The 27,291-nt window shown below is 34.9% G+C and overlaps 1 protein-coding gene across 1 annotated transcript in view; it reads left to right on the top strand.

Annotated features, from left to right (window-relative positions):
- Positions 1–27,291, top strand: part of LOC129256492 (ras-related protein Rab-11B-like) — a 34,347-nt gene that overhangs the window by 2,518 nt on the left and 4,538 nt on the right. The window contains exons 2-4 of the mRNA XM_064096556.1: positions 6,709–6,904; positions 22,321–22,514; positions 26,180–26,260. Of these exons, the coding sequence (XP_063952626.1) occupies positions 6,709–6,904; positions 22,321–22,514; positions 26,180–26,260 (471 nt within the window). The remainder of the gene's footprint in view (positions 1–6,708; positions 6,905–22,320; positions 22,515–26,179; positions 26,261–27,291) is intronic.

Raw genomic sequence — 27,291 nt, 5'->3', positions numbered from 1 at the left:
TAGCTTTAAGTTTCGGACCCCTTCTAACGTTACATAGTATGTAACGTTAGAAGGGGTCCGAAATGTAACGTTAGAAGGGGTCCGAAACTTAAAGCTACGCTACACCAATCCCCAAATTCAAAGAACTCCTTGAAAGAATCCAAATAAATTAAGTACACATCCAACTTCATGCATTGGTGCCAAAAATGTATGGGTTAGCCACTACAGGGCTCCATAACACAAAGGTTTGCAATGGATTGCAAATATAAAAGAACCGCACTGATTGGTCCCTGGTCGGTATAACCAAATGCGCGTGTAACATTGATATTGATTGGTCAGTTTATTTAGCGATTGATCGCTAATCTTTGTTACGGAGCCCAGGGCTCCGTAACGCAGGTTTGCGACGGATTGCAAATATGAAAGAACTGCACTGATTAGTCCCTGGTCAGCATTTTAAACCAAATGCACGTGTAACATTGATATTGATTGGTCAGTTCATTTAGCGATTGATCGCTAATCTTTGTGTTACGGAGCCTAGGTGTGTTTGTACATCAAACCATCCAGACCCGCCCTTTTTATGCAAAGAAATAGTATTTCCTGTGTCTTAATTTCTATAGAGGGTCTACTCCATATTATTAAAGGAAAATATGAAATTAAAGTGACTATATTATTGCTGCCTCTGTAGAAAAAAATTGAATACATGTAGGAATGGTTCGTCACCCTGCAGTCTCAGCTTTACACACAGAGTGCGCATTTTGCACTTGAAATTGCATGCGCGATGATTGGTGCGCAGCTTTAGGACCTTTTACCATACTACTCATGATTGATGTTTGCATGGCAGAGATCTACTAGATCTAAAGCTTTTTGTCATGTTTGACTACATGTAGGATGCCCCTTTAATTTCCTTGTGCAGTTTGTGTTAAAACTTTTCCCTTCATACTAAACTCTATTTTTATTTTTATTTTAAGGTCTTCCAAGTCTGCGCAGTCCCCCTTGGCCTTGTCTGCACACACGCGCATCTGCGCGACTCTAGTAAAAGAAGAAGCGCAATGATCGCCAACCTTACACAGGTCTGCAATACATAGGCAGATATTCATTAAAAAATCTAACTCAAAATGGTGGAATAATAATGAATTTCTGGCATGTTATGTTACAGCCTCAAAATGCAGTCTTTCTCAGCAAAATCTCTGAATCGTTTGTAAGGTGCGCAGACAATGGGGCACCACTTTTTTGTTCAATCAGAAAATGACTGGCCTAGGTTTTTTCCAAGAAAATCATATATTTCTCCATAATTTTTGTGAATTTTTTGGCACTCTTATAAGAATTTAAGGAACATTATCAACTGAATTTTTTGCGGAATAAAAAGAAATTCAGGTTTAATCTTAAAAGTTAAATTTTAGGTGCGCAGACATGGGGCCCCCATCATACTAGTTTGCCGAGGGGGGGGGGGGGGTGATATTGGTTTGTAATGTTACGTCCAATTTTTTGCTTGGTAAGGCAAGGGCTAGGATTCTGAATTTTTGTGGTCTTAAAGACTTGACCATACACAACTAGTAATTAATTGCACATCATGACATTGATTTCAATGGCAAAGTAGACATCTATGCAGGGACTGCTGTGTGACAAACGGTTCTTATTAAAAAGCATCCAATGGATGTTTTTAAATAAGAACCATAGAGAACCTAGAGGCTGGCAGGATGCAAACAGCACAGGAACATAGCGACTGCAGTTTTTGTCTCGCCTGCATAGCAGAGCGAGACTATAGGCGCCGCTTTTCCGACGGCGGCGGCGTCAACATCAAATCTTAACCTAAGGTTAAGTTTTTGAAATGACATCATAACTTAAAAAGTATATGGACCTAGTTCATGAAACTTGGCCATAAGGATAATCAAGTATTACTGAACATCCTACCTGAGTTTCAGGTCACATGACCAAGGTCAAAGGTCATTTAGGGTCAATGAACTTAGACCATGTTGGGAGAATTATTTTCAAAATCTTAACCGAAGGTTAAGTTTTTGAAATGACATCATAACTTAGAAAGTATATGGACCTAGTTCATGAAACTTGGGCATAAGGTTAATCAAGTATTAGTGAATATCCTGCTCGAGTTTCTGGTCCCGTGACCAAGGTCAAAGGTCATTTAGGGTCAATGAACTTTGGTCAAGTTGGGGGTATTTGTTGAATTACCATCATAACTTTGAAAATTTATGGATCTAGTTCATGAAACTTGGACATTAGGTTAATCAAGTACCACTGAATATCCTGTGCGAGTTTCAGGTCACATGACCATGGTCAATGGTCATTTAAGGTCAATGAACTTTGGCCGTGTTGGGGGTATTTGTTAAATTACCATCCTAACTCTGAAAGTTTATGGATCTAGTTCATAAAACTTGGACATAAGAGTAATCAAGTATCACTGAACATCCTGTATGAGTTTCAGGTCACATGACCATGGTCAAAGGTCAGTTAAGGTCAATAAACTTAGGCCATGTTGGGGTAATTGTTGAATTGCCATCATAACTTTGAAAGTTTATGGATAGAGTGAATGAAATGTGGACATGGGTGTAGTTGACAAGTCTTAAGTCACCGTTCAAATGTCATTTATGGTCAATGAACGTGGTATTATGTCATTATATGAATGGTGTTTTTGTGAATGATTATTTTATTGTAGTTTTCAAAGTTAGCACTGCTGCTATATTAAATCGCGTAATGCAGGCGAGACTGCCAGAGGCGTTCCACTTGTTCCTTTTTACTTTTAACGTAAATTGTCCTGCCTCTGGGCTTTTGTCATGGAAGAAGATTATTCCGAAGTATTTGGGCTGGTAGCTAGCCAGCAAGACAATTGAAAACTTGTTGTTTTGATTCTCCAGCTATGTATCACTGTGTGTATCGGCCCATTGACATTGCGCTAATTAATGCTTTCCATGACAAAAGCCAAGATGGCTATGTAATATTTTTCTTGCTCTTTCTAAAAGAACTTGTATTCAAATTCCACAGTTCTTCAAAATCTCTGAGTATACAGGTTACATTACCAATCTCACATTAATGTGAATGGGCCTGGGCTAGATTCTTCGATGACGCACTTGTGAGAGCACGAATATGTAATTCTATCAATTGGATATTGTTCTGTACATCACTCCTTGCTGTGTTCACATTGCTCATAAGATTTCAAAAAAACATTACAGAATCCTAAATTAGGCTGAGAGTCTAAAAGAAGACTGGAAACGCTATCAGTTTGAAAAGAGTTAAACTTAAAAAAAAAAAAAAAAAAAAACTCCCTCATGACAAAGTCTTGTCTTGTCTTGGAACACGTGAGGTCATCGAGCAAGCAGGTTATCAGCTTTTGGGTGAATTTAGTTTTGAAGGAGTTCAGTGACTTTATTAGAGTTGTATCTATGTTCAATTTGTTCCAATCCTTGGTAGTTCAAGAGAAGGAGCTGTATTTATGAGCAATACACTTTTGACTAGTTGACATCGGAATTTGATTCTTTCTCGCCTAGTCTGCTGGCTGGTTTGTTGAACATGAAATTGTTGGGGTTGATGGCAATAAGATCTTTGATTATTTGGAACAAAGGCAAAGTCTACTAAACTACAGTCAGTCCGCAAGCCCTGAAAAAGTAGCTTCTTTTATCCAAGTGATATTCATGACTAGAGGGTTTTTGCATAGTTAATGAGCTTGGTGCGAACCAAAACACCTCTTTTTATTCGGCCATTGCTGCTCTAAATATTGACCAAATTTCATGTTTTTGGTATCTTTGTAAAGAAAAAGAATCATTTTTTCAGGTCATGGGTTTGGATTTTTAAAAGAATGTTGTAATATAGGAAAAACTTTTGATCTAAAACATGAAACAAAATATTTTTTTTCATGCAACAAAAGTTGTTGTTTTCAAACTTAATTTCTGTTTGGGCACAAATGATTTTTAGATCATGATAAAGCTGAAGATCTAAGCTTTAATATGATATAATTTTTATAAGAAGATGTATTTTAGATGGGTCAGCAGCCAGCTTTTCATAGGCCAAGTACATTTTGCAGCTAAAAAACAAGAATACTGCGCTCTGATTGGTCATAGAGACCACACACCCACGCAAATTCCAATGTTCCCCACACTGGGCCTCTGCAAGGTCACACTCACCATGTGGTAATCTCTTCAAATTACCCACGCCTGTTTGTTTTGAAAACAGTATTCAGCCAATCAGAACTCTGGATTTTATGTTACTCAGAAATTTCAGAAATCTTGTCTTGCATCTTGATGGAAAAAGCTGGCTGCTGACCCATCTAAAAGATGCCACATATCAAGAGTGACATTGTAAGAAAGTATAGAGTTTGAGCTTTCTGATGATATAAATAATGTTGGTGCCTAAAACACAAAATGTTGCACAATTTGCAAGTGAAAACAGAGGAAGAAAATTCTGTTTGATGCATCTTTTCAGGTAAAAAATTCACTTATTTATCAAAATATTTCATTCAAAAGAAATTACCAATATAAAAGAGTAACATTTACTCTTGCCCATGGTACAAAAATAATCAATATTACTCAAGGAAAAAGTGGTTAAATTCTTTGAGAAAGAAAGTCTCACAATTCACGAGATTTTGCAGGGACATGAATTCAGCCACGAGAGGACTTGGATAAATCTTGCTCATTTGCTCATTAATACAGGGGCTTGCGGACTGACTGACTATGCTCGTTTATCTTCCAGTGAGTCCCAGTGTAAGGATGTAACATGGTCGTGATGCTACTGGATCATTACCCTTCCAGAAACAGACTGCCTCTCTGAAGCTCTTATCTTTTAGCTTCTCTGAAGCTTTTATCTTCTTGGTATCCTGCTTGTGTTAGGGATCCCATTCAGGGAGGCGTATTCCAGGATTGGTCTCACCAAAGTTTCTGATACACCTGTTTCTCGGACACCAGTGGAATCTGGAAAGAAAATTCCTGACATGACTTGGCCCTACAATAATATAGATCAGTGAAAATTCCCTTGATTTTTACTTGTTCGATGCACTAATCCAAATTAACAAGTTTACTTTTTTTTTCTCCTGATCTACATGTACCATGCTCATTGTAAAATTGGTTTTGATAATTGTTGCCTATTTTCTGTTGATCTATTGGATTCTCACTGACTTTGATATCCCACCATAACCATTTTGTGATTTTGAACTTGAATTATTTTTCTTATGCAGCTTTCTGTGTGCTTTTGTGTGTGTATTTTTGCCATTAAAATACATGTACATTGTAGATATGAAATTGCAAATTATGTGTTCAATTGTCCAATGCATTCACATTGGCAATTGATGAGAAATTATTAGTAGGGACAGAGGACAGTTGCTGTGAATGTCCTGTTGGAGTTTTTCTTCCATGTGCACATCTCCTGAATCCTTTGCTCAATACAAAGTGCAAATTCGTGTACAGTAGAATTGCTACACTTTTTTTTTTTACCCCAATATGTAGTAAAATGAGGTTGTAAAGTAAAATTTCTGATTATTATTTTTTCCTTTTTGGAGAAATTTTCACTGTCATTTTTGTCTCGCCTGCATAGCAGAGCGAGACTATAGGCGCCGCTTTTCCGACTGGGGCGGCGGTGGCGTCGTCAACAACATTGAAATCTTAACCAAGGTTAAGTTTTTGAAATGTCATCATTACTTGAAAAGTTTATGGACCTAGTCCATGAAACTTGGACATCAGGGTAATCAAGTATTACTGAACATCCTGCCTGAGTTTTGGGTCACATGACCAAGGTCAAAGGTCATTTAGGGTCAATGAACTTAGACCATGTTGGGGGGAATCAATATCGAATTCTTAACCAAGGTTAAGTTTTTGAAATGCCATAACTTCGAAAGTATATGGACCTAGTTCATAAAACGTAGACATAAGGGTAATAGTGTATCACTGAAGATCCTGCCTGAGTCTCAGGTCACATGATTAAGGTCAAAGGTCATTTACGGTCAACGAATGTTGGCCATGTTAGGGTTATTTGAGAAATTGTCATCATAACTTTAAGTTTATTGATCTAGTTCGTGGACATAAGAGCAACCATGTATCCCTGAATATCATGTGCGAGTTTCAGGTCACATGACCAAGGTGAAAGGTCACTTAGGGTCAACAACTTTGGCCATGTTGGGGTTATTTGAGGAATTGTCATCATAACTTTGAAATGTTATGGATCTAGTTCATGAAACGTGGACATAAGAGCAATCAAATATCCTTGAACATCCTGTGCGAGTTTCAGGTCACATGACCAAGGTCAAAGGTAATTTAGGGTCAACAAACTTTGGTAATGCTGGGGGTATTTGTGGAATTGTCATAACTTTAAAAGTATATGGATCTAGTTCATGAAACTTGAACATAAGAGCAGCAGTGTATCCCTGAATACCCTGTATGCATTTCAGGAACATGGCCAAGATCAAAGGTCCTTAAAAGTTCAATGAACTCTGGCCATGTACAGTAGGGAGTATGTGTTGGATAAACAAGTATGAATGATTGTTTTGCACATGTCTTAGGTCACATGATCATGGTCAAAGGTTATTTTGGGTCAATAGGCATAATATTTTATTATCATATTAGTGTTTTCTTCTGTGAATAATATTCATTAGCTATTTTCAAAGGAAGCACTGCTGCTATATCGCATTGCGTAATGCAGGCGAGACTGCCAGAGGCGTTCCACTTGTTTTATTTTTTTATTGTCCTTGCATTGAATATGAGATTAATGATATTTTTTTTTCATTTTATACAGTTGTTCTCATTGGAGACTCTGGTGTGGGCAAGAGTAATCTGCTATCAAGATTCACAAGGAATGAATTCAACTTAGAAAGCAAAAGCACAATTGGTGTGGAATTTGCAACGAGAAGCATACAAGTTGACAACAAGACGATAAAAGCACAGATATGGGACACAGCAGGTCAAGAAAGATATAGGGCAATTACCAGTGCGTAAGTATCAGGGATTATAAGAGGAAGATAGTGGCTTGGAATATACCCTATCTTTGTGTTGTAACCCGCAAGTGAAAATCTGACCCGTACCGACCCGTATAATCCAATGATTTGCAGGCGGGACCCGCTGACCTGTCGGGTTTGAATCACATAATCTAGGTCTACCATGGGCACTCACTCAATCAAATGTGTTCATTACGACGTGATTGATATCCCCACATTATACAGGCTCACATCAGGACAGGAGGTACATTTACATGTAGAGTAAATTCACTTCCAAAATTGCCAGTTTAATCCACTTTTATTCTGGGGTGGCATTGTAAAGGGTTTGTGCCGATCTCGAAACTCAAAAGCATTGCGCAGTAATTCTCCGAGTCATTTTAAGAATCACTTTAAACAGTGATCATTAATGTTTAGTCAAAAGGTCCTCAAATTGACAATAAATATAAATAATGAAAAAGAATCTGCCATGTAAGAAACATGATCCTGAGTAATCTGAACTCAATTTATTTTACCTTCTTTTATTTGTGTGTTTTGAATGTTTTTATATGTGTCATAACTTCTCCCTACATGTACGCTGTATGGTCTGTGAGTTGGAGAATGAACTCGGCTCGCAACCCACAATAGGGGGCATCCCGGCAGGTTAACTCGTACTGCAACAGGTTCCCGTTACAACACTACCCTATCTTCCTGTTCAGTAAAGAGTAATGATTCAACCCAATTTTAATTCTTTTTCGAATCAGATCCTGGTGCAATCACTTCGCATTGTGTATGCTGTTTTTTAGCAATCAAACTGGTGTTAGTCATGTATTTTTTGAAGATACATAATACATGTGTAAGGTGATAATTTAGTCAACATTAATTTTTATATGCCCGTCTTACGGGACGTATCATGGTATCACGCTTGGTATCCGTTTAAATTCATTGGCTAATTATGTAGAAAGTTTCATAGCTCTAGGATAAATAGTACTTGAGTTACATGTACATGTCTTTAAAGGAGAATGAAACCCTTGAAACCAGCTGAATCCATATCAAAGAGAAAAATCAAAGAAACATATTGTTGAAAGTTTGAGGAAGATTGAATGAATAATAAGAAAGTTATGAGCATTCGAATATTGAGATCACTAGTGCCATGTAGATCCTCCCAACGGCAATGCGACCAAGATCTGTGATATCACACACGTACAACTCCCTCATTACTTTAGTACTTATTTCACTTATATTCTCACTTTTATAGAGTCTATCACAAGGTGAGGTGTTCTCTTTATGAGATGACAATTAGTACAGATGTTTCACAACATTATATCATTGATGAATCGTTTGTCATATGATTAGAATGAGCAAAAAGAGATGTTTTGGGGTATATTTTCAGTGTCCAAATGGGAGAGTTGTACGTGTGTGACATCACAGATCTTGGTCGCATTGCCAATGGGAGGATCTCCATAGCATTAGTGATCTCGACATTCAAATGCTCATAACTCTTTTATTGCTAGTCCTATTTTACTCAAAGTTTTGTTGATCTTATTCTTTGATTTTTCTGCTTTCACAAAAGCTAACTTGCTCCAAGAGTTTCATTCTCCTTTAAAGACAGACCACAAGGGGTGCTGCTGGAAGCGGTGCCACCTGTACAAAGTCTATGGGGATTTTCAATATTTTGTGCTATTTTGGGTAAAATATTAATATTTTTGTGGAAACTCGACTTCCAACTACAAATTTTGTATTAAATTAAATCTAGAACATTCTTCTTTGCTATTAATTGATCTAAAAATAAGTTTGGCAATGTCATTGTCATGTTAATAAAAAAAAAGGTAAAACAAAATACCATTGAAAAAGAAATAGAAAAATTGTTGAAATTGTTTACTTTTCACACTAATTCTTCCATATTGACAAATATTTTCTTCAGTAATTCTTAATATCAATGTAGCTTTTGTGTATAAAAACAGAAAATGTGATCTCTACTATTTTGTAGGATGAAAGTGATACTTGGTTTTGTTACAGATCTTAAATGTAAATGACATACAGTATTGCTCGGAATAAAGTTGACACCCTTCCGAAGGGTCACGCATCTACCGCGAGACAGGCGTGAACCAAAAAATTACCACCAGCCGATTTCGCGCGTGAAATTCACGCGTCAATTTCACGCATGCAGCTGGCAGAAGAGAGGCCCAATGCTCACGTAAAACACGAGATTTTTTCAGATTTGATCTCTATTTATCCATGTAGTTTGCGCCTCAACTCTAGGCACTTTTTGGTCAAAACACGACGCAATCCCGATGCAATCCCGTCGGTTTACTGACGGATGGTCTATTATCACTTGGTCTAATCATCAGATGGGCTAGCAACATTCGGGCTAAACCCACTTAGTCCAATTCTCTTTTAATTCACCATCCCGTCATTTGCACTTCAAGATATTCAACCCGATAGACAGCGGGTTGAAAATCCTAAATTCCCAATAGACAGCGGGTTGAAAAACTGCCTCAAGCGCGCGCATCAGACGAGTCCCCGCTAGAAATCCATGTGCCCAGCTCCTGACCGAGTGACCCAGTTATAGTTACATCTTTGGCTTAAAGGACGAGTAGATTATCTTTCCACTGTTTATTTATGGAGCTAGCTCCATGGTTTATTTTTCAGTGTTTATGTTATCAAAGACGTCTTCCGTTTAAAGGACAAGTCTTGCTTTTTATGCAGGTTCCCTCATATTTCACTCTTTTAAATTGTCTTTAATTCCAAATCGCTATTTTTTTTTAATTTGAATTAATTGTTATGCCTTGTCTGATTTGTATTCTCATAAGTTTTCTGATATTGTTTTCATAATTTTGTTTGTACTTGTGAAATATGTAAAATCAAGTCAAATCAAGGAGATAATCTTTTTTATATTTTATTATTTATCTTTTGTTCTTCAATTCTGTAATTTTAATCAGGTACGTATTTCATTCAAAAGAACGAGTATTTTCATCATTTTTCTATTCATCATTCAAAGAAGAAGATTCGCTTTCCATCATTTTCTGTTCATTGTTTTTTTTTTTTTTAATCAGTAATACATCGTTCATTTAAAGGACGAGTTGATTTGCTAACCATCATTTTCTGTTTATCAATTCTTTTTTTTTTCAATTTCCTCACTTACGTCTTTTAATCAAAGATTCGCTTTCCATCATTTTTCTGTTCATAAATTGTTTATTTAATCAGTTACGACGTTAATTCAAAGGACGAGTATAATTCAGATTTGAGTTTTATTATGAAGTTATGAAATAGAGATTTAGAATCAAGTTAGAATATTCATAGTTACAGAACATTTAAATAAAAATCACAACCTATGAGATATGAAATCCATTAAGAATGGAACAAATATTACTAGATTTTCTAACCGTCATTTTCTGTTCATCAATATTCTGTGTTTTTTTTTTCATCACTGACGACTTTTATTCAAAGATTCGCTTTCTATCATTTTCTGTTCATTAATTCTGTTTTTTTTTGTTTTATCAGGTAATTACGTCGTTCATTCAAAGGACGAGTAGATGCGTTTTTCATCATTTCTGTTCATCATTATTCTGTTGTTTTTTTCATCACTTACGTCTTTTATTCAGAGAAGATTCGCTTTCATTCATTTTTCTGTTCAATTCTGTATATTTTATCAGTTACATCGTTCATTGCAAGAACGAGTTGAATCCCTTTCCATCATTTTTCTGTTCATTGATTGACCCTTTTTTCATTTAATCACTTACGACGTTAATTCTAAGGACGAGTATAATTCAGATTTGAGTTTTATTATAAACTTATGAAATAGAGATTTAGAATCAAGTTAGAATTAATCATAGTTATAGGACATTTAAATAAAGAAAAAACACAACCTATGAGATGTGAAATCCATTAAGAATGGAACAGATATTACTAGATTTGCTAACCATCATTTTCTGTTCATCAATATTCTGGTTTTTTTTTCCATCACTGACGACTTTTATTCAAAGATTCGCTTTCCATCATTTTCTGTTCATTAATTCTGTATTTTTATTTTATCAGTTACGTCGTTCATTCAAAGGACGAGTAGATTCGTTTTTCATCATTTCTGTTCATCATTATTCAGATTGTTTTATATAATTTCATCACTTACGTCTTTTATTCAAAGAATATTCGCTTTCAATAATTTTTCTGTTCAATTCTGTATATTTTATCAGTTACATATCGTTCATGGCAAGAACGAGTTGATATCCTTTCCATCATTTTTTGAGTTCCATCAATTCTGTGTTTTGTTTTCATTGTTCATCAGTTACGTCTTTTATCTAAAGAAGAAACACTGTCCATCATTTTTTGTTCAACAATTCTGTATTTTTGTTTTATCAGTTACATCGTTCATTCCAAGAACGAGTAGATTCACTTTCCATCATTATGACGTTCAGAGGACGAGTAGATTTGCTTTCCATTTTCCTGTTCATCAATTCTGTGTTTTAATTGAATCAGTTTCGTCTGTTTATTCAAAGAACGAGTAGATTTGCTTTCCATCATTTTCTGTTTATCAATTCTGTGTGTTTATTTTATCGGTTACGTCTTTTATTCAAAGATGATTCGCTTCCCATCATTTTTCATTTTTTCGCTATCAATAACAGTTGATTTTATACCCAAAGATATTAATTTACAATATCATCATCATCATTTGTATATTTATTCTCCTCATTCAATTCTTCTTATGTCTTTCACTTCTTTTTGTTCCTGTTCTTCTTTCTTTACCTTTATCTTTACCATGTTCATTCGTTCATCCACCATATCATCTGTTGCTTCTCTCTTACCCTTATCTTCTTTATCCTTCATTTCTTTCTCTTAGACGTCGTCTTCTTCCTCCTACTTCGCCCACTTTTCTCTTCGATCGGCTATCTTGAACCCCCCCCCCCTTCCCGGAAAAAGAATACCCGCAAGTGGCCCTGCTTTAAATGCCTAGCATCAGCACTTTCTGAAAAATCTTATTCAGTCCCCCCCCTTGTATCTTCCTTAAATATTTTTTTTTTGCATGTTAGTGTTACTCTATTCCCTTTCTCTCCGTCCATCATTCCAGCAACAGCCTCCCCCTATATAAGTAATATATCGTCTTTTTACGCCCGCCCGTATAAGACGAGACGTATTATGGTATCACGCTCGGTATCCGTCTGTCCCTCCATTCGTTAACATTTCCTTATAAACATGATAACTCCAGTTTAACTTAACCCGAGGCTTATATCATTTGGTGTGTATATGATACAAGCGTCAAAAGGTCAAGTCACCACCTTCCACTTTTCTTGCTTGACCAATATACTCCATTTTCCTTGTAACCCGAGCGAACACAAAAACATTGACAAAATATCAAAAAAATGTTTGGTCAAACATGAAAATGTTTAAGGGAAATGTTAAAATCATATAAAATGTATGGTTTTCTCAATGCTATAAAACATTTTCCTAACGTTTAGCATTTAAAACGTATTTCCCTAATGTATTTTAGTAATAATAAAATTTTGCAATGATATATTTTTACGAATTGACTCGTTTTGATCCATTTGCATATTATCTCTTGCTAATTTGTTTATTTATATTCATTTTATGTTGCCGTGTACTGTTCGTCTATATAGAACAGACAACCTGGACTTATTGTGATTGTTTCTCTTTTTATCAAGAACAGGTGATTTTATACCAAAAAAATATCATTGATTTTCAATATCATCATCATCCTCCCTTCACATCAGCATCTTCCTCCTTATCATTTTTCTCATGGCCATCATCGTCACCCTCATCACCACTCCGGGCCCCCAAATGCCGACTATATTGGACAATTTGGGGGTGGGCATTGATCATAGACTGGCTTAATCACTGATCAGTGGGCCGGCTTAATACATGTTCTATTCAAACAGTTACACAAAAGATCATTGTGTAACTTACAGTCTTCTCATTGTTAGCTGTTCTATAATCTTCACACCTCTATTCATTGTCCACAAAACGCGCGAGACGGTGTAATTAATTGACCCCAGTCAAGTCCACATATAGCTAGGGTTGTTCAATTCAACCACGTTTCAAGAGTAATTAATATACGAGTAGACATTCCTGATCTTATCTAATATCTGTATAAAATAATGTACACATTAGATAGGGAAGATTGATACTGAAGAAATAAAACAATGTAAGAGTCTTGTACCGTCATACATGTATGACTGATGGAACGATTGAAGTTAAAGAGAAGAAAAGGCGAGAGAAGAAAGGAAAGAATGATCTGAAGAAATAAAATAATTAAATGTATATAGACTTAAAAGAGATTGAACAAGAACGGTATATAGAAGAATAAAAGATAGGACAATAACAATTGATAGTGAATAAAATAAAGGGATAGACGTAGAAGATATTCAACAAAAAATTAAGAGCGATAGAAGAAAAGAGGACCGGAACTATTGATATTGAATAATAAAATAAAGGGATTGACTTAATAGAGATAAGGATAAATTAAGATATAGATATATAGCAGGCGTATGTGTAGGCCTACGTGTAGAACAAGACAGGTTGATACTGACTATGAAAGCAAATGATGGATAAATTGGAACGACTGATAATGATTGAAGAAAAGAAATACATGTAACCCACCCCCTCACCCATGCTGATGCCAGGCCGTCCTCGACTATACCCGATGTTCAAACTATAACTATGTTGTGCATTAAATGAATAAGGTAAGTTTATCTTTCCACATTTCTAGCTGATTGTTTAACTTTAATCATTTTTCATACACATTCATGAAAAACGTATACAGCGCAATTAAATGTCATTTAATTGGATATATTTCTTTTTTTAATTTAAGTGTACTGCCACTTCCTGACATATTGTTTCCTTTATTGTTTTATTGCTTGGTTTTCCCTCATTCGCTCCCTCAATAATTTTAATCACATCATATCACTACTGAAATTTAGGGGTGGATCCAGCTTTTTCAACGGGCCCGGGGGGTTGTATGCTTATTCAGTAAAATCTTACAAGTTGATAAAAAAATGGGTTTCACTCCCAAATGAAAGTAATATATTCCACGAAAAATCTGAACAGAAAAGCAAAAAGAAACCTAAACGAAAAAAAAAGGTCAGTTCATGGCCGTATGCAGCGGGGGGGGGGGGGGATATTGAAAACTTAACATTTTATTTTTTACAAAATTCATTAAAGGCATGCACGAAATGCTTCAATTTCCCTTTACAGAATGGAAAGACGCAATGACAAGCTCGGTCACCTTTCTCACTTCCTTTCAATTTTTTTAATATTTTATGCATCTTGCCCCCCCCCCTACCTGCGAAAAATTTCTGCATACGGCCATGGGTCAGTTCACTTATGTATGTCCGATATTTACCACAACAAATATTTTAATGACTCTCGATGGAAAGGGGGAGGGTGTCTATGCCCCCCCCCCCCCCGATCCTCTACGGCTCAAATCTCAAAATTTTGCTTGTTTCGATTTCACATGGGATTTTCAATTTCAGAACAATTTTCCTTAGTACTTGTTCCCAATCTTTATAAAGTTCTCGCTATGCCTCTTAGAACTTGTTTTTTGTAGTATTTCTCGTTGATATTAGGCATAATCTATTCATTTTATTTTACTCCTAAATCATACCATAATTAAAAGAAAAAATCCATCTCGTGCGAGTACTCGTTTATGCTTTTGCAGATACCGTACCAGAAATGCACGAGCTCGAAAGAAAATCAGATTGCTCGAACTAAGTTACAACAAAATCACCAAATAGAAAGTATTTCGTGCTTTTTGTGCTATCCCGGTGATTGTTACTGAATCTACACTCATTCTCTTCGGTAAAATGATACAGGTATTGTATTTTTTAATGATGGACGTCCATTTTAGAGACAAAATCGGAAGTATATGCACTGTCACTGTCGTCCTCTCTGCCTCTGGTGGCTCTGCTCACATGTACGGTACATGTACGGTACCGTACGATGCCTACCTAGCTTAGCTACCGTATACTATTCTCGTAGTCGTACTAGTGACAGTGTGATGGTAGTTCTTCAAGACTTTAGTTTAGCCCAGGCCTAGCGTTGATCGTATAGGGCCTACCCATATATGCTTACTTTGTCTTTGACTTTGTGGCAATGCAGATATCGACGAGTGAGGGATATGTTAAGCAAATTACATTACAAGCCTTCACAAGGCACAAGCAATTTTAATAATGTTGTCTTGATTCTACTTGATTGTCATATAATTATTAATGTGAATGTCCAGTCAGATCCTTTTTTTTATGCCCAGTCGCCATATAATATTATTACCAAGTTAGTAAAGATCACTACCACTACCAGTGCCATTGTATCTACCCGTACCACTACCATTTTGTTGAAATACTTGTCTTCATCATTCAAAAATATGATTTTGAAATTGGATCATAATTGATCACATCTAGACATTGAGTCTACTAGTAGTAGTACTACACGTACACCGACCTGTCGATGATCGCCAACGTTAGTTGGGCCTACCGTGTCTTGTAAACATATTGGTACTGTAGATCTAGTAAAGGAATACGACCCTGGATTTTTAATAGGCCCTAAATCATTACCAATCAAAAACTGTCGAAGATCTATTTGAGAATATCGACTAGGATTGTAGATCTAGTCTAACCCATGCTCATGATTATGACAGTGCAGAGCTCCGATTTACCTCTAAATTGGATATGCTATCATAAAGAAATACAAAACCTGCATCATTGGACTGAAGAAGAGTAAGTCTACAACATGCACGTACTAACGTTAGGTCTACATTTTTTTTTAAATACAGAGACAGCAAATTAACAATTACAATGTAAATGTTAATTTGCTCTCTGTATTTTAAAAAGATGTAGACCTAACGTTAGTACGTGCACATGGACGAATTTGTATTAAGCAAACATAACTGAAGATATAATACTTACAGTTAATTGACCTGATGTTAATCAGGCCAATGTGATCCATTGTCTGACTTCAGTGGTTCATCTTTGTGCCTTCAGGCTAATCCACCGTTGGGTCTTAGTTAAGACCAAATCTTTACTTATAAGTTATATTGACAAGTATACATCTATATATGAAATAAATGCATGTTTCTAAGGAATGATAAGGGAAAAAATGAGTCGAGCAAGCATTAGCGTACATTCGGGGGGGGGGGGGAGGCAGAGGGGACAGACTGCCCCCCCCCCCTGATGAGTCACGACCCATGCAAGAGACGTATCCCTGCCCCCCCCCCCTAACGAGCGAGCGAGATACAGATGGCCCGCTCCTTTGAACTTGAAGACCTTTTTTTGGTCAATTTTTTTTCTGATATGAAATCCTTAATTTGTGGTTGAAGCCCTTTATTTTTCTTTTTCTTGTCAAAATTTTTCCTGGTATAATATCTTTTATTTCTGGCCGAAGACCTTTTTTTTTGCTTGTCAATTTTTTGACGAATTTGCCCCCCCCCCCCCTTTGGAAAATCCTAGGTACGCCACTGCGAGCAAGAGATAACAGCAGAGGTGACGTGATTCAGTGAGAGGAGAGAATATAAAAACAATTCTGAAAACTACCATTCGAACAATGAAGATTAATAAAAATTGATAAAGATATATGCTTATGACAATCCGGTGACAATAAATTGACACTTAAAAATTATTTTTTCTTTGTTAATTCATAAACACCAGATAGAGCGTCGCATAACAAAACAAAAACACATACACAAAAAAAGGAGTCAAAAGGATTGAGAAGAGTGGAGTAGAAAAACAGGGTAGGATCGAGGGAGAAGTGAGCTGAGATAGCGATAGAGCAGAAATTCAAGAGTGAGACATGGGTCAAATGGAAATATGTCAACATCAAAAACGATAAAAAATAAAATATGAGGAAACAAGGGAAAAGAACACTGATTGTAATTTAGCATGAGTCAAGGACATTCGTGTTGCAATCAAATTAAGCCCTGTACGTCTTGTGTTTGTGTGACTGGATCGAGTGGTGGGAGAAAAAAAAGGAGTTTATCATTCCTTATATCATAATGGCGGAAGAATGTTTGGCAATAATGCACTGAAAATATGATGAAATTAAATCATTCTGGTTGCAAACAAAGTAAGAGAATGACGATAAAGGAATGTAAGGAAATAAACAATAGGTCTGTTTTTTTCAGCCTCGGCGTCTCTTGCTTTTTTAAAATCTAGCCACCCCGCCCCCCTTTCTCTCCATTATCTTTTGCTCTCTCTTTCTTGATCATTTCCCCCCTCCATCTGTCTCTCGTATCTTTCGCTCTCTCCTTCTCTTGCTCGACTCTGTCCCTTCTTATCTTGGATGCTCCATTTTCTTATAACTATTAACTACTTATCCCAGAAAGTACATGATCTCATCTCGACCTGACTTTCATTCAACGAAGTTCAGAAAGATGTAAATTTGAGGTCGATGACACGAGCGTGTATTAAAATTGTGCACTCGCGCAAAGCTCAACAGCTGATCTTTTTTTGTTTGGGTTTCGAGGAGACGGCATCTTACGGCAATAAGTTGTTGCTGTACATCGTAATTTCGAGAGAGACATCGCGGCAAGTCAGGAGGGCTAATTCGAGCCATGTGAGTTGTCCAAATGGTGACATTTTATTAATTATCAAATCAATATCTCTTCGACAGAAGATCGTCCCTCCTTCTGCGGTATTATCGCGGTAATACACGAGATTTTCATTTAATTTCATTTAAAAATCTCGTGGTACATTACCGTGGTAATTTCTCTCAGAGCGCGACTCCCGCCGATGGGAATTTGCTGGTGGTAATCGCGCGCGACCCGATTTCCCATCGACTTACGCGGTAGAGCGCGGTAAAGTGTCAACTTTATTCCGAGCAATACTGTACATGTACATGTAGGTCAGAGACATTCAGACTTACAATAAATGAAGAACCTTAGAAGTATAATTTGGTCTTATGTTATTATAATTTCTTTTAAACTGTATTATACCTTAAATCAGATATTATGTACCCACTATGTAATGGTAAGGCAGGCAAAAGTAGCACACACAATACATACATTTCTTCATTTTTTCTGGAAAAAAATTGCATAGATTTTGGTTGATTTTGAAGTAATTTATTGACCATAATAAACCCAATAAAATTATACATTAATATACATTGTTAAAAAGGTCTGCCTCTGTACTGTATTAAGAAATGTGATTATTTTGGTCATTGGGGGACTACAGTATACAAGTTATTATAATCACAAATATGAGATTAAAAAAAATTATTAATATTTTTCTATTCAATACAATATAACACTAATACATGTACACACCTAATGCTATTTCTGAGTGCATATTTCTGTTCATTGAGCAATTTCCTTAAAAAAAATATATACTTAATTACTATCATAGGGTGTATACTTTAATATAGGGAAGTTTGAAGTTAAAAAGGCGATGCAAAAGCGAAAGTCACCATGTAACGCAAAAGTAGGCGACCTCATGACACATGGCCATGTATGTTATCTTGCCAAGTCAAATTGATAGTCTCATTATGTTGACATAAGAAATTATCTTGTTAAGTTAAATACAAAAACTTTTACGTTGACATGTCAAGATACATAATCTTGCCAAGTATACATTATCATTATCTATTACGTATCTGGACATGCAGACATTATCGACATATTACTTTTTTGTAGTCGACTTGACGAAATACTGTATCTTGCCATGTTAACACCTTACTTTTGACTGGGCAAAATAACTTATCTCACCGTGTTCATGTAGTAGTAAAGTCGACATGAAAAGATAAAACATCTCCCCATCGAGACAAGTAGATAGCACTTTTAAAGGGTACTCGAGGCTGAAAGTTATCAAGATGCGGTAAAATCAGACAAACAAAACAATTAAAAATTTAATCAAAATCTTACAAGCAATATTAAATTATGACATTTTAAAGTTTTTGATTATTTTGGTGAAACAGTATGAATATGCAATGAGCAAGCTGATGCTGTTTACATGTACATCCCCACTTTATAGTCTTTTGTATTTTATGTAAAAGTAATTATACATGTACTAGATTTGATATTTTCAGTTTTTGTTCTTTAGAGCTTCCATAGATACATGTACTGTATGCTACAGTATGAACCATCTACTACTTATACATGTACATTTTACATGTACATGTATATTAGGATTAAAATACTATTCAATATCTTTGTTTCATGCATCACTGAAACGATGCACACACCCTTTTTAAACTGTATCCAATAATGTGATAAACCATCGGTGGTACCGTACATGTTATCATAAAAATGCAGTTTGATTTCTTCTAGTGAAAAGGAAAGCACATTTTACATCCTGTAAATGTTTTTTGTTTTTTAGTATGCACTATTAAAAGAAAGAATGAAGTTATTTGTACATGTATGTTAACATTAACAATTCCACAGATTTCAGTCAGGACCGCAAACATTTTTATGTACAGTCAATCTCAATCAAAGATGTAAAATTGCATATCCAATTCATCAGGAATGATGATTGAATACTGGCCATTTCTCATCCTGTCACTGATTAATACTCTGTGTGCTTGTAAAGTGGTCTGAAGGGTATATTTGTGCATCATGTAACACCAGTTCTTGAAATGACTATGAAACTATGTGTGGCTGGCAGGGATGTAAACGATAGTCATCTTCAGAAGAAGTAGGCCTTGTCTGTCGATATGATTGGCTGCTTGGCAAGGTGTGATGTGTTGTTTATAAACCTGTATAGAAAGCTCATCCTCTCCCTATACATGTACATGTATAATGAATGATGACCATTTATTTGAGGAGGATACATCTTTTTTCATTATCATTTTTTATACCGTATCTCATTGATTGATCTCTTTTTAAGTACCGTAAAAAGAAGTGGAAGAAAGAAAAGTATTTTTGATCAAATGTGGCTAAATCAGCATGAATATCTACACTGATCGCCTAAAATCATTTTGTTGCCTAAGAGAGGGCCTGTTTCATTTCATTTGAATTGCAACTGACGATGTAACGTTGCCTTTATGGCAAAAAAGGGCCTACATGTGTACATGAATTTCATGTACCTTGGAACATGTTACCCACTCAATATATTTTTTTTTAATGAAAATTTTGAAATAAATTTGAAATATATTATCCCCATTTAAAGGACAAGTCCACCAAATAATTTTTTTTATTTGAATCAATAGAGAAAAATCCAACAAGTATAATGCTGAAAATTTCACCAAAATCGGATGTCAAATAAGATAGTTATGGCATTTTAAAGTTTCGCTTATTTTTCACAAAATGGTTATATGAACAAGACAGCAACATGCAAATGAGAGAGTCAATGATGTCCCTCACTCACTATTTCTTTTGTTTTTTATTGTTTGAATTACACAATATTTCAATTTTTACAAATTTGACAATTGGGACCAACTTGACTGAACCATAAAATGTTAAAACAATGGTTATTCCACATGTACAGAGAGAAACAAAACTTTCTTTTACATGACAAAAAGGGGAAAATTAGAATAATTCATATTTCATACAGTAAAATACAAAAGAAATAGTGAGTGGATGACATCATCAGTTCCCTCATTTGCATACAGACCAGGATGTGCATATAACAGTTTTGTGAAATTAGGCGAAATTTAAAAATGTCATAACTTTCTTATTTTACGTCCGATTTTGATGAAATTTTCAGTGTTATGCTTGTTGGATTTTTCTCTTTTTATTCAAATTAACTTTTTGTTGGGGTGGACTTGTCCTTTAAATAAAAGCATGAATCGATTCCTCTGAATATGATGAATGTCAATGCAATGACTTTTCATATTTGAAAAAAATTCAGGTTTGTGAAACTTCTTCATTTTTATTCATAATTTTGTTTTCATCGTAAATATACTATACTTTTCACTAACAAATCCTTTGTACGTGTTCATTCTGTAGTCCTACATGTACATGTACATGTATGCTTACATTGTACAATGTATATCAATATGTAAAATACATGAACATGTACAGTACATGTATGTTGAGACAATTTTGCATAGTATCATCTATTATGCAAGTAATGCAATACATACATTTACATCCAGTTATCCACCAGCACTATGACCTACGAACATAGGGAAGTAGTATCCAGTGGTGCTAAAAAATGAGTGAATCCTACCAGAAAATTAACACATTTAAAGTATTCAAGTTTTGCCATTTAGATATTTAATTGTGAAGTCAGGATGAAGGAGTGCATTTTGTTGTGGGGTTCACTAACTCTAGCTCAACTGAACATGTGAATTTACATTTACCAATGCTGACTGAGAGACAATGAAAATTGTATATTGCATACCTCTTCTAATGCACACAATTGAATCTCAGCATATTGCCCATCCTACCTTATGTACACAAACATTTGTATTCAATGAATGCATGCTTGCATTTCATTAGAATTTCTGTCATGTTTACTGTGAACAAACTTGAGGGGAATTGAAAAAAATGTACATGTACACCCTGTACCTGTTCATGTATTTTGATAGAATAAATAATTTCTACAGTTGTTGGGTCATTTTGTCGTACAATTATTCTATGAGACAGTATGAGTGAATTTAGCCAAATTTTATAGAAATCATTACATTTTCCTTTATTCTCAGTAAGAAGTTTAGTGGTTTTCATATGTTAACACAGCCCACACACTTGTTGAGTCAAAAGCCAAAGTAGATTTCAGACCAAATGTATTTGGTTGATATTTTACATGACAATGATGACATCATATAGGTGGGGTCTCTGAGGGAACACTTACATGTACGGTATTTTTGTTTACAAAGTGATTAATGGAGTGTAATATTTATGCATTGTAAATTCTTCACTTTATGATGGTCCTTAGTTTGGTTTGCTTTATACAGTACAGGGTATGAGTTACTGTACATAATTCTCATCATTTATCCCAAAGGTCCACAATCCTCATCCATCTCACTTCCCAGATACATCATTCATTGTAACATGTACTCTTTGTATCAAGAAGGGAATCAAAACTTGTCCATTTTCTAATGGTGGTTTCTTAAATACTTTCCATTCAATTTTTAGGTCAAATCTGGGATTATTGATTTGTACACCTACTCGACTAGGCTACCCCTACATGTACTTTGCTATACAGTGTAACCTCAAATTTCATCATAAAAATGAGTCCTTTCTTGAAATACACTTTACATTAACAGGCCTACATGTACATGTACTCCAATTTTTTAAATAATTATCATAATAAATCAAAATATGTACAGAAAATATGTACATTATCATTCATTGATGAACTTTAATATGAAGTATAGAGAAGCAGATTATACTTGTACATGTTTGAATGTTTGTTGTTTTTTTTAACCGATAACTCAGAACTACAGTGTATACACAGTCACAAACCCAACATTCTTTCTTGGACATTCTTCTATTACTGAAAATTGAATATTATAATATGTGAAATTATCCTTCTTTCTTGTTTTCACCATTTCCATTCCAGATATTACAGAGGGGCAGTAGGAGCGTTGCTTGTATACGATATTGCAAAGCATCTAACGTATGAAAATGTAGAACGGTGGCTCAAAGAACTTAGAGACCATGCAGACAATAATATTGTTATAATGTTAGTTGGCAACAAGAGTGATCTGAGGCATTTGAGGGCGGTCCCAACAGATGAATCCAAAGTCTTTGCAGGTAAGATCTAAACTTCTTTTTTTTTGCAGTTACATATCAAGTCCTTGTTGTGTACTGCCAACTTTAATTATATGAGAACATGTCAGTGCCTCAATGTGAACATGTCCAAAGATGTCCTCCAAGTACAAGTTTTGAATGTGCAGTTCTAAGTCTTTCTACATTGCAATTGTAGGTCCTGTACTGTCTGTACAGGGTCATGAAGATCAGAGTTTACATGGATTTTGAAAAAAATGTGCAAAAAACAACAAAAAACAAAGCATATGATTGATACCTCCAACCTATCCCCCCCAAAAAAAAGACAAAACACCAAGACTATGTTTAATAGTTGTGTTTCTTTTTTCACATTGCAAAACTTTTGGTTTTAACTTTTATCATGACGCTTTATTATGGTACACTAATCTATGTACAATGTACAACACGTACACTTGGCCACATGTGGGAGAATAATCTCTCTATAGTCTACATGTATACTATGATTACTCACTCCATGGACCCTACATGTACCACATGCTCACTCATTGGTAGTGACCCTGATGTGGTTGGCCACTTTGGGAGAAAGAGTCATAAAAATACTTGGTTTATTAGTAATGCAGTGAACACGTCTAGCTACATACTGTACATGTACCGGTATTTCAAACTACTGTATGCATATTACTCAATGCAGGGAAATCCCTAGACTGCACTATACACATACAGTATGTGTACATACATGTACATGTACACAATAAATGGAGGCTTACAAGTAACAAGTACATTGAATGAAGCATTGGGGTACAAGGAGATACAAGCTTTCGAGTTGGGTGACTTTGGATAATCTGAAGAGTCTGGACATGTTCATAATATTAAGAACACCTTCATGTAAATTATAGTACATGCAATATAATTTTCGTTTATCCATCCCATTTCTTTGTTGGATTACCAGAGAACCTTTTGACGAATCAACATCAAATTTTGTACAAGTACATGTGCTGTATGCATACAATATCTACACTGGCATGTGAGTCACAATGATCAGATTAGTTTTGGGTCCAGGACAATCGTCGTAGGTTATTTTTTATTCATTGTGACACTATTTCCAAACTTTTAATGGCAGATTATTAAATACTTTTTTTAATATTGTGCACAGTCAAGAATCCTGACTTCTATGTGACTTGTATTTCTCAATGTGATGATGTTTCTTACATGTGTTTCATGTAATAATGGTAATAAATAGTAACAGAAATGATGATATTAATTTTAAGAATGATATTAAGGTTATAATTATTTTTATACATCAAATATTTATATTATATTGGATGGCTCAGAATGGATTACCAGAAGAGTTTGGGAAAATATTCCACAAATCCCAGATGAGTGGATTATTGGCCCTAACGATTGGAATATTTCTGGTATTTCATGAAATAGAGCCATCCAACATAATTATTATCATCTATACAACCTGCCCTTCCCCCTCAAAACAAAAAAAATAGGAAGAAATTTGAGTTAACAAGCCATATCACTATCACATTATGGAATCATCACTTTAGAATCAATTTTGGTCATTGACATGCAACTTTACATGTACAGTTGTACTTCTTATGACGTCATTGTGCGTAATTGTGATCTATGCTGCGCATTGCTTTCATTGTTGTACGCTTTGTATATTTCACACATTTGCGCATGCGCACTAGACTGTTGAATATGGTCTCATACTCAACGGTAAATTTTGTACAGGAGCCTATGGGATGTTTGTTGGATTTCTGTCATTTTAGGGATTTACTCTGATACTGCACAGGCAATTGATGCAGACCAAAATACATGTTTTTAATGTTCCCCTAATATCCCCTGCAGCAGGTAGACATACAGTAGGAATTATAAAATAATGATAAATGTTGCCATTATTAAACTTGTCTGTGTCGGTCAGACTTCTATTTTTTGCTTTACATTTAGTTGTATATTAACTTCAAACACAATTCTTTCTGCAACGAGCCACAGGATAAATTTCCCTACTGTAATAGAAAATTCATGAAAATGACAAATCGACTACATGTATCTGAAGTCTGAACCACTTTTTTTTTTCTTCAGGAGATTCTGCATTTTATTCTTAAATCAATAACGAATTAACAACTACAGACAATAACAATGATATAAAAAAATACATTATGTATGTGATAATCGAGATGAATAATAATGTATAAGACTGAAAACTAAATAATAAATAAAGCATGTAAACTATTAAATCGGATACAATTAAAAGGGATAAAGTATGGGTCCTAAAAAGTCCCTGGTGACAACCCTGTATAACCATCAAAATACACTAGAAGTAGTGATGAAAAGACGTGATGTGGATAAATGGAGTTTACTAACCTTTTCATAAATTACATTTTTTATACATGTATCACCTGCTGTGTATTGGCAAAATTATTGAGGGTAACTGTATATGTTTAATGAAAAAAATAATACAGATCATCATAACCATCATTGTTGTCTTTTTGTCATGAGAGGGAGGAGTAAATTGAAAGAATACAAATTCATATAAGATGTATCTATTTGTGTATACCCCTTGAGAGTTGAGATGCAAAGCATTGTGGAGCCCATATCTGTTGTGTCTCAGAAAATAATGCTTTTCATTGTGCAATGAAAAGTGCTTTAATTCATTTTTATGCACTGTAAGCGGAAATGATAGATTCCAAAGAAAAATCAACCATTTCTATAAAACTAAGAAAGAAAGAGGTTTCTATCAAATCAACCTCTTTTATTTTTTTATTGAAATTCTCCTAATTTACTGTTGGGGAATTATCAGGAAGAATTTATGCAGTACTTTTTTGGTTTCAGTACTCAGTCTGGTCAAGCACTTCTTAGAAGTATTTAGATTTTTGCTCTTTATTGTAACAATGATTGAAATGTACATGTAGTACATGTACATTTGGCTTAAAGGGATGGTCCAGGCTGGAAATATATATGTCTCAATAAATAGAGTAAAATTCACAAAGCAAAATGCTGAATAATTGATCAAAATCAGATAACAAATAACAAAGTTATTAAATTTTAAAGATTTGCATTATTCTGGTGAAACAGTTATAGGCATGTCTTTATGAATATTCATCAGGTGGGCTGATGATGTCATTTCCCCACTTCTTTTGTATTTTATTATAGGAAATTAGCTTTATTCAATTTTTTTCTACCAAGAACTAAAACAATTGTATTGACAACTGATTAAGTGCATTAGTTATTTATTGCCACAATATACATGTATTTCATCATAATGGAGACACATCATTAACGGATATATTAAAAAATGAAACATTAAAAAAAGGAAAGTGGAGATGTGGCATCATCAGCCCACCTAATGAATATTCATGATGATGTGCATATAACTGTTTTCACAAAATATTGATAAATTTTAAAATTCAATAACTTCATTATTTGTTATCCGATTTTGATGAAATTTTCAGCATTTTGCTCTGTGAATTTTACTCAATTTATTTAGATATAAATACTTTCAGCCTGGACCATCCCTTTAAACACAGCATGTACACCGCCATGTACCAACTTATGATTTAAGTACATGTATACACACATTCACACAATCAAACTTGAACATTTACATTCCCTTGTAATATACTGGCATTTTGAATATTATATATATAAAACACTTTTCCTTCTTCCCTTTATCTCGTTTACAGAAAGAAATACACTATCCTTCATAGAAACTTCAGCCTTGGATTCAACAAATGTAGAACAAGCCTTTGTTCAAATTTTGACAGGTGAGTCTTCCATACTTTACATTTCCTTCACCCCTTTCAGCATTATTTTTCTTTTCATCCTGAATTTCATAAATAAGGAGGTCATTCCATGCTTCATGTAATTCACCCACGGGCTAAATCATACCAACTCCAAATTTGCTGAATGCATATATTTAGTAATTATTGACATTGTAAAAGCCGGAAAAATAAAGAATTTGCATGATGGCACGCCCTTTGTTGGCATTTTTGGTCAGCCCTTGTAAGGTAATGGGAGTTCCAAGTTTGATGTAAGTGATATCATTGGAAAGCGAGTATTAATTAAAGGACAAGTCCACCCCAACAAAAAGTTGATTTGAATAAAAAGATAAAAATCCAACAAGCATAACACTGAAAATTTCATCAAAATCGGATGAAAAATAAGAAAGTTATGACATTTTAAAGTTTTGCTTAATTTCACAAAACAGTTACATGCACATCCTGTTGGGTATGCAAATGAGGAGACTGATTACGTCATCCACTCACTATTTTCTTTTGTATTTTATTATATAAAATAGGGAATATCCTATTTTTCTCATTGTCAAGTGAAACAACAATTAAATCCTCACTGAACATGTGGAATGAGCATTGTTTAATACTATATGATTCAGTCAAGTTGGTCCTTATTGTCAAATCTATAAAAAATGAAATATTGTTTAATTCAAACAATAAAAAACAAAAACAAATAGTGAGTGAGGGACATCATCGACTGTCTCATTTGAGTTGTGCATATCACTGTTTTGTGAAAAATAAGCAAAACTTAAAAATGTCATAACTTTCTTATTTTACATCCGATTTTGATGAAATATTTAGCATTTTGGTAGTTTGATTTTTCTCTATTTATTCAAATCAACATTTTTGTGGGGTGGACTTGACCTTTAAAGATAATGTCACAGTATTTTGAACGTAAAGGGCTAGTTCAAATACATTGATCTTGTGACCATACTGTGTCCCTGAATTCAACCACATGGGTCAAATTATTTTTAGCCAAATTTTGTTCAATATACCTCTCTAGC

The sequence above is a fragment of the Lytechinus pictus genome, chromosome 3, assembly GCF_037042905.1.
Source record: "Lytechinus pictus isolate F3 Inbred chromosome 3, Lp3.0, whole genome shotgun sequence".
Classification (NCBI taxonomy): Eukaryota; Metazoa; Echinodermata; class Echinoidea; order Temnopleuroida; family Toxopneustidae; genus Lytechinus; species Lytechinus pictus.
The sequence above is the reverse complement of the archived record's forward strand: the minus strand, read 5'-3'. Positions and strand labels throughout refer to the sequence as shown.